At 43.5% G+C, this 17121-nt stretch overlaps 1 protein-coding gene across 1 annotated transcript in view; it reads right to left on the minus strand.

The window, feature by feature from the left end:
* Window positions 1–1454: 1454 nt before the first annotated feature.
* Window positions 1455–17121, minus strand: part of Adarb2 (adenosine deaminase RNA specific B2 (inactive)) — a 541704-nt gene continuing 526037 nt past the window's right edge. The window contains exons 9-10 of the mRNA XM_050142297.1: window positions 5663–5841; window positions 1455–2479 (exon numbers count right to left, since the gene is read on the minus strand). Of these exons, the coding sequence (XP_049998254.1) occupies window positions 2303–2479; window positions 5663–5841 (356 nt within the window). The 3' untranslated portion in view covers window positions 1455–2302. The remainder of the gene's footprint in view (window positions 2480–5662; window positions 5842–17121) is intronic.

The following is a 17121-nucleotide window of genomic DNA, read 5'->3' on the forward strand; positions in this document are numbered from 1 at the left end:
CCTGCAATTTATGCCCATGGTGGTGCTCACTGTTGGGCAATCGACTGCTTCCCATGTCTCTTGCACAGGCCAAAGGGGTGGCATTTCCTGGGGATACTTGCAAGTTGTCCCATTCTTCCTCTTTCCATCATATGATGGAAATATTTAGGATCCTGCAGTTAATGCCAATTTTTTAAATAACTGATATCACTGTTTGGAACACACTGTTATGAAGTGTTGTGTATTCTCCATTCCACCCCTCAAAACACAAATAATTTGAGGGAGGTCTTAGATTTCAGCCAGGAAGTAACTGTACCTAGTGGTTGAAAGACAACACATAAGCCAGAACTCAGCTCTTAAGGTTTCAAGCTTCCTCCCAGTTATACACCAAGTTATCAGAAATCACTACAAGCTGGCCCTTGACTGTAGCCTTTACACTGAGTGAAGATTCCATTTTCCTCAGTACTTATACTCACATTTGCATTTCTTTGAAAGTTTATCTTGAAAATGCTTTTACAATGGTGTTTATATTCTTTTCTCAAAGGATGTTAGTGATAAATGTGGTCTCATATTAAATCCAAGGAGTTAGTATTTCCACTCTTCTTTTTCTTGTATCAGATAGCTACAATTTAATATATTTCATGTTTACCTCGTTCTTATGATATCTGCAATATATGTTAGAATGCTACAAGTTGTAACGGTTGAATTTTTATTGAGGGTTGATGAGCTGGAATTCTACTAAGGAATGCCATGTTCTAAAAGTGGTTCCTCCTATACTTTTTAAACAAAACAAAAAACCAATAATGCAGTTTAGATGGGGTTAAAAAGGATTTATTTATTTTTATTTTATATATATGATAGTTTGCCCACATGTATATAAGTGTATCGCACGGGTGCATAGAGCCCTCAGAGGCCAGAAGAGGGTGTCATAAGCACTGAATCTGGAGTTATGGATGCAAGCTGCTATATGAGTGTTGGGAAGTGAACCAGAGTCCTCTCTAGGAGCATCAAATGCTCTTCACTGCTGAGCCATCTCTACGGCCCATAAGATGGGATATTTTTAAATAAAAAAGATTACAACATGTTAACTAACTTGATGAATATTAGAAATAAGCTCCAAGTAGGAAAATTAATTCAAAGAACTTGGGTTGACTAAAAATATGTTACCAACATGCCTCCCTTTGTCTGGGTCTTCTCCTCTTAGGGACGATGATATAGGCTAAATATTAAAGAGATCTATGCCTAGCTATGAACTTGGATGCACATTCTAAAAGTGGAATAATTCCGTCTCTTTAATTTTGGCAGCTATGATAAATCACAACTATTCTTGTTAAAATTATTATTTTATTCATGCAAGATGATGATTAAGAAATCTAAAATGATAGAGTAGCTCCTCAAACCTAAAGATTTTGTTGAGTGTTTTATGTGTGTGTGTGTGTGTGTGTGTGTGTGTATGCTTTCTTTATTCTAACAATTCATTTTAAAATTCAGAACTTTCTCTAAGACTCGGTTTTATTACTATTACCTAATGTAGAGATTATTGGGTCATAGTTATAACCATTCTGCAGTTCTCACTTCCATGGCTGTCATTTGTGTGAAAAGCAATGGAAATTTTGTGACCAAGGAATAGGCCTGGGTTTGTTTGAAACATTCTACAACTGGGCAGATGAAAAGCAGTTTTCTTAGATCATAGATCATGACTCTTCTGTGTCTTAGGTAACTATCCCTTTGTGTCATAAACAGGGTTTTCATGGACTTTAGTTGCTCGTTAACAGTGTCCATCTCAAGAACTTTTGAAAGACGGTGGAAAGGCCTGAATGGATAATGAAAACAATTCAGCATTCATTCCTGTTGGGTTCTTTGGAGTTAAAGAGCCCATGGCTTTTCTTTTCACCTGTGGCTTATATGGAAGTCATATAAACTTGTGCTGGGGAGACTCGATCACACCACTAGAGAGGCCCATGAAAGGGGAGGGAAGCACGGAGGATGGGGCATGAGGCTGCACGTAAGTACTACTTTCCAATCTTGCCTCTGAGCTCCCCTTGCCTGAAGAGATTCTTTCCTTTTGACACCAGGAAGGGATGGGGCTAATGCAATAGTGCTTCTACCTCAAGCTATGTGGACAGAGTTCTTAGAACTAACAACCCAGGGAGAAGCAGCATGAAAAAAACTCAAATCTAGTCTCCGATCCAGACATGAATACGTGTGTTCCTGAACACTGAAGGAGAACAAGGTCAAGAGTCGATGGACACACCACACCACCGTACAACGGCGTCTCCTCCAGGCGTTTCGCTCTGCTCCAACAGCAAAGTAGTCTAGCGACTTAGAGACTTAGTAGAAACTGATCTTGCTCTGGTGGTTTTCTCACCCAGGTGCCAAGACCAGCTTTCTGAAAAGCCTTGAAGAGCTGCTGTTTAACAGACTGGTAGGTGTGAGCCCCCAGCTTGGCCTCACAGTACATGGACGGTGTGTCTCCATGACCGGGGATCCGTGTGCTTAGCTGTGGAGAGGAGGAAGTGAAGTCAACCAGTAATAGTAACATGAGTTTCACAAGCAAAATACCAGCTTAGTCCCAACCCTTGTCATTTGTCTCCTTTGCTGTACTGTACAGGCCTGAGGAGATGGCTCGTTTGGGAAAGGCCTGCCTTTCAAGCGTGAGGACTGAGTTCGGATCCCCAGCATCTGTGTCAAGAGCTGCATGTGTTTGTTCATGTCTATAATCCCAGCCCTGGGAAGGTGGAGACAGGCATTGCCTGAGACTTGTTGGCTGGCTAGTCTAGTCTAGCCACTTGATGGGTTTCAGGTTCAGTGAGAGACCCTGTATCAGGAAATAAGGAGAAGCAATCAAGGAAGACATTCAACATGGACTTTCGGCCTCCAAACTCATGTCACACGCACCCTCCCTCCTGTATGTGTGAACTCATACACACACAAACACATGAGAAAACAAAGCATAACAAACTGAAGGGCAGTTATCTGAATTCTATTGTGAAACTGTGTGAAAAACCCAATTGTTAAGGATACTTTGCTTTATCAGAAGAGCAGAGGATAACATATGACATATGATTCCCATATGACATAACATATGACTCACCTCCTAGTAAGAATTTAATATTGCTTTCTTAGCTGGGTGTGATGATGCACACCTGTAATCTCAGCAGTTTAGAGGCTGAGTCAGGAGGCTGCCGTGTGTTTAAGGCCAGCCTGGGATACATAGGAAGACACTGACTCAAAATGAACAAAAAAAACCCAAACTTAGCAAAACCCAGAAAGAGATAGAGGAGGTAGCTCTGAGGGAAACAGGCCAGGGAAAGATCACAGAACTTGGATCATGTAGGCAACTCCCACGAGGGGGGTGAGGAAGCACTTGGAAACTGCTGAGTAGAGCCTTGAGGGAACAGAGAGTTTAAGCGTCATGGTAATAACAATTTCAATCTGGGGAGTGCCCAAGTGGACTGAGAGACTTTTCAGAGATAAATGTCTCAAATCACAGAGGAGAGGTGCCACTTTCCACACAATGGTGGCCCAGTAGGGCATGAGGAAGCTTCCTGACACACCAGTGTGACTTTTGTAGTAAAATCAGACAAAGTAGATAAAACAGCGCCAATAATAAAACCACTGGTTTATATATTCTTTCCAAAGGATTGCTAGGGTAGGTTTGTGCACTAACAGCATCATGGCAGGTAGGAGAGAAGAGGGCCTTTGAGTTGTGCTGTTCAATAACTAGAAAGGCAGTAAAAGTAGGATGTTATCAGGCTTCTGAGTCATAGGAGTCAAAAGGTGGAGCAACGCAAGGCAGGGAGAACATATCCATTCATATTCTCAGTCTCCCAACAGAAAGACAGAAAGATGGAGGGCAGGCCTGTGGTAGGGGAGCTTCCCATAACACTGCAGTCTTCCCAGAAGGTTTGCAGATCAATGTGTCTACTCTGTGGCCAGTGCCATAGAGAACAAGAAAAGGACCTATTTGTTCAGCAAGACAAGAAGAGCCAGTGCTTCTCCAGACCTTGGAAGAAGTGAGGCATGGGAAAAGGTGTAAGTGTGGGCATGATAGAGGCAGAGCGCTCTAGTCAGAACTGGAGTATATGGTGCCATATGCCCATATCTGCATGATTGTGGCAGAGGAAGCTTACTGCCAAACTCTTAGATGACTGTAAATTTTTTTTAACATTCTCTGGGTAGGTGAAAATGCTTAAGCATTTCTTCTATACCTGCTATTCTACTGGTCGATAGACCAGTCCAAACACTATTATTGGGTGTGTATTTCATATGGGTGCACGTGTGTGCAGGTGCACAGAGATTCAGAGGCCAACCTCAGGAGTAATGCTCTTCAGAAGGTGCCAACTTTGTCCCCACCCCTTAGAGAGACCGCTAAGACAGGGTGTCTCACTGGCCTAGAGCTGTGTGGTTAGGCTAGGCTGACTGGCTGGACAGCTAGCCCCAGGAACACACCTGTCTCTACCACCCCAGTTCTGGGAACAATAGTGCCACCATGCTGGGTGTTTTCACGTGGTTTCTGGGGCTTTAACTCAAGACCTAGTGCCTGCATGGCCAGGGTTTCATTGACTGAGCTTTGTCCCAATACAAAAAATGAGCAAAATACCTTTTTTCCATTATCTTAGTTTTTATCTGTATTTTATTATAATCTGCTATGCTTTCAAAGTACATAAAAGTCTGCATTTCAGTCTTAACCCTCCAAAAGTAGTTATTATCTGCTTATAATGGAAAGCATATTCTGAAACATTGCTCTAGCAGAAATGGGTATCCTTCTGGGTTGGAAAAAATTGCTAATTCTGACAGCCACCATCTTTGAAAATTAGTGGGAAATTACCCACTTCCCTTCCTTCCTCCCCTCCCCTTCCCTCCCTCTCTTCACTTTGTGTGTGTGTGTGTGTGTGTGTGTGTGTGTGTGCTGCGTATGCATTTGGAAGTATGAAGGCAAGTCATAGATGTCAGTTCTCTTCTTTTATCGTGTAAGTCTTGAGGACTGAACTTGGGTCCTCCCTCGGGTTTGGTAGCAAGGGCTTTTACCCATTCAGCCACTTTGTCAGCCTCTATATACTTTCTGAGGAGTAGTTTCTTTATATTTGAACTTGGAATAATATTGTTTCTCTTTTTAATGTTTTAAGAAGAATTTATTATGTTATTTTATTTTATGTGTATATGCATGGGTCTGGGTGTATATATTCACACCACACATGTGCAGTGCCCGCAGAAGTCAAAAGAGGGCACTGGATCCCTTGAAACTGGAGCTACAGGCAGTTGTGTGTGGCCATGAGATTTCTGAACTGACCCCTGGTCCCTCCTAGAGGAGCTAGTATACTTAACCACATGGTCTTCTCTCTTTATGTACCTTTCTTATGATACACTGTGAAAACCAATCGGCACAGTGCCTGGTGGCATTAGCTGGCTCAACAATAACCTCTTTTGTTGCTTGATTTCACAGAGACATACTTCCTAAGCCCCGAGAACCACATTTGGGTAGCAGAGCTGGTAAGCGCATGGAGGAAATTCCTGGACAGTCCGCTGGAGAAAGGGCACTAACCCTGGGGATCCGTTTGCATGTCCTGTCTCACAATGACTACAGATCAAATGATGTCCTAGTTCCTGGAGCTTCCTCAGGAGTTTAACCAGAGCCCAGGTACAGCCAATTTTCTCCCCAGAAAGGATCGGTGCGACCTACCCTACCATGCAGCCGTGCCCACCGAGCAGAAAACACGTGCTTGCAGAGCCGGGATGAGCCCCCACAGCTCCTCTTCCCAGTTGTGGCATTAATGATCTCCAGGTCGGCACTGCCCACGATCCAGTTGGCACTGAACTGGGGAGACTTTCCTGGCTGCCGGGCCTCGGTGTTACTCACGCCTGTCAAGAGAGAAATAGAAAGTAGTCAAGCATTTATGTTCTTCAGCTGAAACAGGGCTCCCAGGAGAGCAGGTAATGGGAGCTAAAGCTTGTGTTTGAATTGGGACGAGACATTCGCATAAATACTGTCTTGCTTTTCTTCTTTAAAACTTAGTCACGTTGAAGTCATGGTTTCACCTGTCTGGCTGGAGGTTGGAAGTCACGCCCAACTCTGAAGAAAGCCTTGTATTGGAATTCATTGCCGGACCTGCTGTTAACCTTTTAATCGGAAGGATTTTATGGGTAGATTTTTGCCCCTCTTCTGGGAATGTCTGTTGAATGAATTAATGAGCAAGCAAAACCATTTGAAAATTCTAGGAATGTGAGCTTATTGGGCACCTACTGGATACCCAAAGCACAAGGTTAGTCAAAAAATTCTTTAAAGGCTCTTAGGCTTATGGTTTGGTTATGAGGAAGAGACCCCAGATTTAATAAAGGAGCTATAAGAGCTATATATTTAGGATAATCAGTCAAGCAATACAGTCTGTAAAAGCATTGATGAGATTCAGTGTGAGATGAGAATAGAAATCCATTTATTGCAAAATTACTAAGAATTTCAAGCCAGGCCTGTGGTTCAGGCTTAGGCAAGAGGATAACATGTCCAAGGCTTGGTTGGGCTACAAATTGTGGTTAAGGACAGCTGGAGTAACTTAGCAAGATCTCGTTTCCAAATAAGGAAGAAACAAGAATAAGCCTAGGGATACACAACATGGGTAGAGTACTTGCCTAGCACGTGAGAAGTCCCAGCATCAGTTCTTAGCATGGCAACATCATTTCTCAAAATGACAGCACAGTATTAAACCAAGCTCAGGTTATTCTAAGCTGAGCTTCCCATGTGCCTGAGTGTGTCTTTTGACCCTTGAAGAATCTGGTAGTGCCTAGGAGGCTCCCAGAATTCTCATGAAAACCCTTGTTTTACGGTGCACCTCTCTTCCCCTGTTGGACCATTGTGCTTTGATGTTCTGATGTGGGATTCCCCTCTGTAGGCTGAGAATATGTTTTATTACCATTGGTTAAGAAAGAAGCTGCTTTGGCCTATGACAGGACAGAATATAGGTAGGTGGGAAACTAAACTGAATGCAGGGAGAAAGAAGGCAGAGTCAGGCAGATGCCACGTAGTTGCTGAAGGAGAGAGAAGCAAGCCTGTCATAGAGGAAATAAGATATGGAGAAAATGAGGTAACACCACGGCCACATGGCAATACACAGACTAATAGAAATGGGTTAATTTAAGATGTAATGGCTAGCTAGAAATATGCCTGAGTCATTTGTCAAACAGCGTTGTAATTAATATAGTTTTTGTGTGATTATTCAGGTCTGGGTGGCCGGGAAATGAAAAAGCAGTCTCTGTTTACAGTGTTCAGGTGGGACATGACCCTCACACAGTAGAGCAGAGGAAGAAAGTCAGGACTTTTCTACTCTGGGTGATAGTCTCTGGTCAGCATGGGGTTTCATGCTTTCCATGTTATATTCTGAGCTCCAGCCTCGCCTCCTGCCTGACTGTCTCACAGTGCTCCTCATTATGATGAGGACTTCCTGGAAATGTTGGGGTGAGTTTTCTGGTAACTACAATGAACACCTGCCCTCTCTGATCATATCAAGTGCCCAACACAGCCAAGAGTCTGGAGGTTTCTCACTTATTTGTCTCTCTGCTACTTTTCTTGAAGGTTATGGTTGCTGACCCTTGATATCTAGGGAGAGACCATCTAAATAAAAACACAGTTGGGAGACATGTGGCCCAGATGGTTTCCACAGCAACCCCATGCATAACAAATCACACGCTCCTAAGTTCTGTGGGATCTACGGTATGGCCCAATCTTTGCTCGGAGTCTTGGGGAGCCACCCTGAAAGTAAGCAGATAATGAAGTCAATCTCTGGTCCAGGCACTTCGGTGATGCTCTGAAGAGTCTGTCAAGAGAATGGACATACCAGAGAGTTTTCTTAGTTTGCCCGTTTATCATATGAGTGCCTGGAGGCTGCAGGGGGCACCAAAGGTTTTGGCAAGAGCGTTTGGTCCAGTGGGATGGCTGCTCAGGGGTCCCCGGGGTGCGCTACACTTAGTAGAGAAGCCCACATGCTGGGAAGCAGTCCAGGTATAAATCACGACTGGGTGAGAGCACCAGAGGGCAGGGGCCTATATTCAACTCCCTGTAAGGGGGCAGCTCTCCTCTTCGCGGGAGATCTGCTCACACCGTGTACTACACAGTCTCAGACTTCAGGATCCTCCCGTGTCCCCAGCTCCGCCCCAGCCTTCTTGGATAGAACCGAGGCGTGTTCTCTAGGCGCATGGTCGTTTAGCTTTGCCCGTTGCCACCTAAACAGCCCAGCTCTCAGACTGAAAGTCACCCTGTGACCTTCTGGTCATGGATGGACAACGTTGGACATTCAGGCAAATTTCATCCACATCAGCTCTTTTCCTTTAGAAGTGGTTCACTGTCGTGGCTACCCACCCCTGAGAGCTAGGCAGGGGGGACAATCTGGCCCATTGGCAGCCGTGGACTGTCCTACTGGGCAGGGACCATCTCGGCAGGAAGAGACAGCTGCTGAGGTCAGGGACGACTGGGTACGAAGAGATGCGATCACTGCTTTGGAATTGTGGGCAGCCAGGCTCAGCAGCCTGGCTTCTTCTCCATCTCTGTAGGTTCCCCTGCCCCTCCCCAGTCTCTCATCCCTCTGGTTTTTGTACTGGGATTGACCACTGAAGCATCCATTTGGGGCGTCTCCAAAATCCTAAACTCTAAATTCAGAGGAAAGCCTTCAAATGTCTGAAGTCAACACACGACCTGCCTGTTACCTTGCAATTCATCACACCCCTCCCCTACCCCCTCTGCCCTTTCTCTTCCTATTACTGCTTTCCTGGAGACAACATTGAGCTTTGCCATTGGCTCTCAGCAAGCAGACACCTGTCTTGGAGACGGCTCAACGGTGAACTGGCTGGACGCTGCTCTCAACACCCTTGCCTGCCAGACTCACCAGAGCCCAGACAGCCCAGGGAGGCAGCCGTGAACATTCTTGTGTCTACACGTGAAGAATGTGGGGGAAGGAAGGGAGGAGTGCTATCCAACGGATGGAAGGCGCAGGCCGACAGACTTGGACTAAATATGAAAACAAGACTCCAGACTTTGGAACCGCAGAGACTTGGTTTCCAGCCTGTCTTTGGCCTTGGTACACATCATTCATTCCCTTTTGATCGCTGATGATGGCAACTTCATTCCGTAAGGTTAGGTGAAGATGACTTGAGACAGAAAGGAGCGCTTTCTAAACGTCAACTGCTCTAGTAATTGTGACTCAGGGGGAGATTTGAAGGTCACCTCTAGTTTGTTTAGTCTTCTCCAAGCCACACACCAAGACATTCCCAGTTATAGGACAAAAAATATGTCAGGTTTGGTGATTAATTACCTAATTGTTATAGGGAATGGACTAACCAACCAACAAGCAGAAGTCAGGGTTATTTTTATATTAAACATACATTTTTTGACTTTTATACATTTGTCCTACATTTAACATTAATACCTCTGTTGGAGTTATCATTGTTTTCTTATACTCTGAGCCTCTACTTTACAGATTATTTTTCTTCTATTCTATTCTCTACCTGCAAAAACAAAAATCCTGGGGGCTGGAGAGATGGCTCAGAGATTAAGAACACTGGCTGTTCTTCCAGAGGTCCCGAGTTCAATTCCCAGTAACCACATGATGGCTGTGGCATCATGTGGTTTGACTCTCAGCACTACATCTACATAAAACTAGGTATGGTGGTGCATGCACATAATCTTGGCACTAGGAGGGTGCAGGCGGGAGGACCAGGAATTCAAAGTCATAGTCAGCTAGATAGAGACTGGGAGGCCAGTGAGCTACATGGGACTCAGTTTTGAAAAATAATGAAATAAATAAACACCAACTTCTAAGGATACAATAAAAGAAGGATACAACATGTCATGCTAAGATTATTCCCATGATACCTAATAATCTAGGATGCTAAACATGTACAGCATTACCAATTTGCCCCCAGTTCAGTAGTAAGTATCTCCTCAGAATTATTTTGAAATTCCTTTTCAGTGGAAGACACCAGCTGATCAGAATCTTCTAGCTGACATGGGGCCCAATTCCAGTTAAGATTTAGGAAATGGATTTGGTATTTTGAAAAATGAGTATTGTGTTGATTACAGTTCAAGAAGAAAGAATACCCCTGGTGAAGAATCAATATTCAGAAACCTAGTACTGCAGGCAGAATTTTATGTCCTGCAAGCTTCTCCCAAGTAACCACACAGAGGCTAAATGTTAATTACAAATGCTCAGTCAATAGCTCAGGCTTGTTACTAGATAACTCTTACATTTACATCAACCCATATTTCTTATCTGTGCTTTGCCACATGACTTGGTACCTTTTCTCAGTACGGCATACCCATTTTGCTTCTTTCTGTGTCTGCTGGTGACTCCTGACTCTGCCCTTCTTCTTTCCAGTGTTCTCAGTTTCACTCTTCCTCCTAACCTTATTCTGTGCAGCTTCTTTATTAAGCCAATCAGAATATACATTCAAAGAGTGTAAAGGAACATTCCACATAGTACTGTGACTAGGATTAAGTTGATGGAATTTATGGTATGCTGCTTGGTTTTTGTCAACTTAGGCCAGACCTAGACATATCTGGGAAGAGGGACTCTTAATTGAGACAATGCCTCCATCAGACTGGCCTGTAGGCAAGTGTGTAGGATAGCTTCCTGATCAGTATTTGATATGGAGGGCACAGCTCACTGGAGGTGGTACCATTCCAAAGCGGGTGGTCACTGGTGGTATAAGAGAGAAGGCTGAGCAAGCCAAGGGGAGCAAGCCAGTTAAGTGTTCCTCCACACCCTGCCTTAGTTCCCTCCTCCAGGCTCCCACCTTAAGTTCCTGATCTGTTTTTCCTCAGTGATGGATTCTGACCTGGCTTGTGAGATGACATAAATCTTTTCCTCTCTAAGTTACTTTTGGTAACCACAGCAACATAAACTCTGACTAAGACACACAGTGCTGTGCTTCTTACTTTGCAGACTACCTTGACCAAAGATTCTATGAACTTTCTCTTTGGCATCTAGGAACCAAAACAAGTAAAAATAAAATTGACTGAATAGAAACCCTAAGAAACATTTGCCTTTAATGAATTATTTTGTAATGAAGGAATAATAGTGTATAATTTGATTTCTAAAATTGAGAAAATTATGCATTAACAATTTAGCATTATATTTAGCTCATTGTAAAGTAATGCTTGAAACAATCAGATTTGCCCTCTGACAGTTCTGGAGGTCAGAAATCTACAGTCAAGGTGTCAGCAGGGCCATGCTTTCTGGAAGTTTCTGGGGGAGGAGTCTTCCTTGACCTGTCTATCTTCTAGAATATGCAAGTATTCTTTGGCTTATGGTTGTATCACTTCAATCTTTTCTTTTGCCTTCATAGACCCTTTTTCTGTGAGTTTCTTTTTATAACAACAAATGTGGTTGCACGTGGGGTCCTCTGAAATGATTTTGTCAGCATCTCCCCATTTCATGAATTTTAATCAAAGTTGCAAGCCCCTCCCTTCCAAATATGACATTTTACAGAAACCCCACTTGTGTGCCACTTCCTGGAGTAATCCCACACTCTGGGTGTCTCTTCGAGGCTTTCTCAGAGTCACTTCCTGGAAAACACCATCCGCTGAGCACCATTTCCCGGTGTTATCCCACACTCTGGCACCACCTACTGGCCAAAGGACACATCTACAGACCGGAGAGTTTGCGTCCTCCTCTCCTCTCTGGGGCAATCTGTTTGGCCTTTCCCTTGCCTTCAGCCGTGCTAGTCCTGGTGGAAGACTGTGGTCAGATACCTTAATGGTAGCTGCTCATTTCTCAGGTTTGTGGAATAAACGAAGGAAACACACGTCAGAGTGGGTCTGTCTTAATGCAATAGGCTCTTTGATTTGGAAACTTGTTTAAGAGCCTCAAAGAGTGAGAGGATGGGGAAAATGTGCCTGAAGGATGATGGAATTTTATGAAAACTCCGGAATCAGCTACTACCTTTTCCTTACTGATGTTTCTGAACAGTCATGAGGGAACCTCCGCAACCTAAATAGTTCCTCTACCAAAGTCATCTTGAGCAGACGAATGCTAATGCAAGTTTGTCTGATACTCAACACAGAGATGTATTGACATTTGTAATTGGGTTAGTCTTCTTTGGTGACGTTTTGGAAAGGATCTCTCTTGTTCCAAAGTCGATCTGTGGAGAAAATCAGCCAGTCTCCACCGCCTTTGCCTCAGACATTCTGGAGGGTGGGGGTGGGGCACACTCACTTCGGTTGTCTGGCTTGTCTTTTCAGTTCACACAATTGTGTTAACAAGGTGGGCTCAGAAATAGGCCAAGGTCAATTCTCACCTCTATGACTTCCTGGTAATGCCATCTCTGATAAGTTAATTAACCCAGTATCGCTTCTCCTTCACCAGAATTTGATTATTACAACAGTTATTATGACCACTCTTAGTTCCATCATCTTTTAAGAGTGGAGACAGACTGTCCACATATCATCAGTGGAAATTAGCTTTATGCCGGCACACATCTATATGAAGACGCCTTACTTTAAAGAAATCCTTATTTATTTTTTTCTTTTTTCTTTTAAAAGGCATTATATAAATGAGACATTACAGCATGTCTTTAAATAGCTGGTGAGCCTACTATATTTAAAATGTAATTCACTCTCCCCAAATTAAATTTACACAAGACCTTTCAGGGATGTAATTTTTATATGAAGTGAGGCGAGTCTATAATACAGGGGAGCATTACATTTAATTTTGCAAAATGAATGGAGTAGCATGATTCCAGGCATGCATGGAATCATAAAGTTGCAGGGATAGAATGGGCCTTTTGAATTTAGTATTTAATATACTGCCAGATATCCTGTGTACCCTGTATAATCTCTCTCTCTCTCTCTCTCTCTCTCTCTCTCTCTCTCTCTCTCTCTCTCTCTCACACACACACACACACACACTTCTAACAGAAACAGAATTGGTAAAATTTATCGTATTAATGTCATTCTGTTCATTATCACGAACATGAACACCATCATAATTGCCAGTAATTTTATAGCTACTCTCCTGTCTTAATAGAGTATATTCAGTGGGACATATATGACATGTAGGGCAAAGCCTGCGGGATGTGGTGGGTCTGAGGGTGGGCAGCTGGGATGTCGTGTGGTGAGGCTGTCTTAACAAGTTCTCAGCGTATGTAAAATGTAAACCAAGGGGGCTGGGAGACGGTTCGTTCAGTGGGTGAAAGCTTTTGCTGTGCAAACATGAGGACCCGAGTTTGAATCCAGAGTACCTATGTAGAGGCTTGGCATGGCTATGAGGCCTGGCTTCTTCTGTATCGGTTGGGGATAGACTGTAGGTCCTCATGTGTATGTGGCAAGCACCTACAAGGTTGTCTTCCAAGGCTAAGATGAGTTAAGGTATCTTATGGTCTGCCCTCTTCCCTGTTTACCTTATAGACACATTGAAAGCCCTGAAGAAAAGACTGTTGTGACCTAGTCTCAGAATTGGAACCAAACTCATTTTAAACAAAATCAAGTAAGGAGTTAGCTTTTCAAACATTGGGAAGGAGACACCAAGCAGCAGTGTTTCTCAAAGAATATTTTTGTCTCCCATTTGCTTATCCTTAGACTGCAACCAGAGAACAGCCCGCTCCTTGGAATTCCCTTGGAAGCTGGGCTGTGGTGGCTCACGCTTTTAATCTCAGCACTAGAGAAGCAGAGGCAGGTGGATCTGTGTGAGTTCAAGGCCAGCCTGGTCTACAAGAGCTAGTTCCAAGACAAGCTACAGAGAAACCCAGTCTCAAAAAACAAAACAAAACAAAACAAGCAAACAAACAAAGAAATTCCCTTGGAAACTCTTCCCTCATTTTCATCTTCCTCCCCCTTTGCTTCTTCCTCTCTTCCCCATCCTCCATTTTCTCATTCCTCCAGATAAGGCCTTTATGTATGCATCAATGGAGGACTGTGCCTGGTACTTGCAAGGAACTAGTTCCTATTTGTTGAATAATATGGTCAGCATCTCCCAACTTCTCCCTAAGATTGAGTGAGGAAATAAACACCCGAATGATGCGAATAAACGTGTTGATATTTGTAGGAATTAGATGTAGTGGCAACGGAAATACTTTCCTTGGATCAGTGACAACAGGATAAGAGATCCATTCTTTTTATTTTTCTTGAGACTGAGTCTCACTATACATCTCATGCTGTCCTTAAACCTGTGGTCATTCAGCTTCAATCTCTAAATGATAGAATTACAGATGTGTACTATTAAGCTTTACTTTTAAAAAGTGTATTCTTATTTGTGTGTGAGTGTCTATGTGGGCTCATGTGCACCCGTTTGAAGCTGCTGGGGGAGGCCTGGATTTGGATCCTTGGAGGTGGGGTTGGGTGCTGGGAACCAACTCTGGTCCTCTGGAAACAAGTGCTCTTAACCTCGGGGCCATGTCTCTATCTGTCCAAATACTCCCTCTCCCAAATAGACAAAACGAGCAAACCAGTTTAGTTTAGCAGATTCTCTGATCTCAATAGAAATGTCAAAAGAAAATCTAGGACACAGCCACACAGGCACCTATCCTCACAAACTCGGCTAACCCAAAAGAAAGCAAGGAACTACAAAGATCTTGCCAACAGAGAAAGTTTTCTTTTCTTCCGGAGGATGTTCCCACATCCTATTCCGTATCTTCTTCCTCCTGTGGCCACTTGGGCCTTCAGGGTAGCAGTTTTCCTCACTCTGCCTCTGTGCTTTGGTTTTTATTTTCCATGTCTCTCACCCCTCTTTGGAGACAGAGTTAAATCATGAAGCCCTGGCTGGCCTGGAACTCAATAGGTAGACTTCCAAAGCACACAAAGATGAATCAGGCAGGGGAATGGATGCCTGTGTTCTCTGTTCCCATGTTAGACATGAAGCTTGTACAGGTACTTCCCTTCACAGTTTAAGTTTTGGATCCAGTCTTTGCCAGATGAGGGGGAGTGCTGGTGGTTATCCTGTTCATTGTATAGATGACGCCTAAGTGGGGGGAGTCAAAAGGATTGCCTGGGGCCCTCTTGGGGCATTGGGAAGACTCAAACCAACTTCTGAAGCTGCCTAGTTCTAGGTCTAAGTAGAGGCTGTGAGGGGCCAACGGCCTGTATACCTCCAATAGTTACAAACAACAAAAGAGTACATGGGATTTGTCAAAAACTTCTATCGAAGTTTGTCAGTTGCTAACATCATGTGCCCAAATTTGATATAAAATGATGCTACAAAGTAATATCTAGATGAAAGAATTTGCTGTCACAACATTGGAGTTATTTTCAAAATATCACTAATCTCATAAACTTCTCTTGAATTAGGGGGGGATCAGAACTCCACATAAGATTCATAAACACCAAAGTAGGACCATGAATGACTCCAGAACAGGTATCCGGAGTGTCAAAAGCAAATAGAATTGGGGCAAAATTTAGCCTGTAATTGGTGAAGGTTTTAATGTGTATTAAACTTCTAAGTTGTCAGGAAACACCACGTCTAAAACAGCTTTTTAGATATGTTTGCTATTATTTTTTGCTGTTTCAGGACAAGCAGTACCAGGAAGAAAGAGAAGTCATGCCCCTGTTTCTAGCAGCAGTATTCATCACATGAAACTGAAACAGCGGTCTTCAACTCATGGTCCTCACGACCAATTCTCTGGTCTGACTCTGGCCTCAGATTTCTTGATTGTTGCTATCATATGATACCTTACTTCGTACCATAAAAATAACCATTGTTCTATTTTCAGTGTGAGTTGAGAAAGGTCAAGATTAAAACCTGCATCTAGGGCTGGTGAGATGGCTCAATAGATAAGAGACCTGCTGCCATGCTTATGACCAGAGTTCAGTCCCAGTGACCCAGATAGTAGACGGGGAGTAATGACTCCTCTGGGTCGTCCTCTGACTTCCACAAGTATGCTTCCCCAAACACAAGTAAATAAACATAAATCCACACCTGTTAAATGTGCTAATATAGTTTGACTATTGAATTGGTTATTTTTCTTTTGCTGTGATACAAAGAGCAGCTTAGAGAAGATAGGATTTATTTCATTTTACAGTTCCAGAGGGATAGAGTCCATCATGGCGGGGAAGACATGCCAATAGGAAGAAAAGGCATGGAGGCAGAAGCAGGAAGCTGGTGCTCAAATTACACTCAGGGAGCAGAAAGGGGACAGGGAGGAGAGAGGAGGGAAGAGAGAACCAAATACGAGCCATAAACCCTCAGAACCCGTACCAGTGACATACCTCCCCCAGTAAGGTTCCACAGCCTTCCCAAACAATGCTACCAAATGGGACCTCTTGTTCAAATAATGAGACTATGGGGAACATTTCTCATTCAAACCAGCACAGCTATGCTATCTAGACCTCTTCATCCCATTGCAAATATTATTACTTGATGGGAGAAAAAGTTAGCCGTGATGTTGAAAGCATCAAGAAGTATATATCTTCAGTAGGACAAGAAGTATATATCTTGGTAGGACAAGCTGCTAAAGTCACTTTCTATTTTTATGGTACCTTTTACCCCTAAAAAGGTAGAGATTTTTGTTAGTTATTACCTCACTATTTTGTTTTCACTTTATTGAATTCGCAGGAAGGCTCATTGGCAGACTTCTTTAGGGTAGCCGGTTTGGTAACGATGCAATCTCCCCCCGCCCCGCCCACCACACGGCAGCCCCCAATGATTGAAGGTTTGGGCCAGCCTCAGCACACTCACGGGTTTCTGGTCCTGAAGTTGGCTGCAGTTTAGCTTGTGTTATGCAGATTATTTTAAGTCCGTCTTTGAGACATTACTATGCACTCTGTGCCCATAGCAACGAGGGTATCCTTTTCAGCTTGGCTGGTTCTTTTTAACCCAGAACTGCTTCAGTCACATCCAAATTGCAGGGCTTCGTTCTCCTAATGCACGCGCGTCACCTCTTCAGGCGACTCTGCAAACTGACCTTGAGGGAAGTTCACGTGCTTGTTTGAGTGTGATTATTATGATTATCTCTGTGCCTCACCTCAGCCTCCCCGTTCTTGTTTTTTTTTTTTTTTTTTTGCTCCCAGAAATTAGGATGATTTCTTTTTAAAATTTGCATGATTCATTTTCAAATGTCCATCAAAGGCAGTGAAGTCACCGCGTGGGGGTTTGATCAGGTGGCACATCAAGGTGTAGCCTAATTTGCATCTCGACGGTAATGAAAACCATATTCTAAGTAAGTTAA

This window comes from Alexandromys fortis, unplaced genomic scaffold (genome assembly GCF_014885135.2).
Source record: "Alexandromys fortis isolate MF-2015 unplaced genomic scaffold, M_Fortis_MF-2015_v1.1 scaffold_5, whole genome shotgun sequence".
Classification (NCBI taxonomy): domain Eukaryota; kingdom Metazoa; phylum Chordata; class Mammalia; order Rodentia; family Cricetidae; genus Alexandromys; species Alexandromys fortis.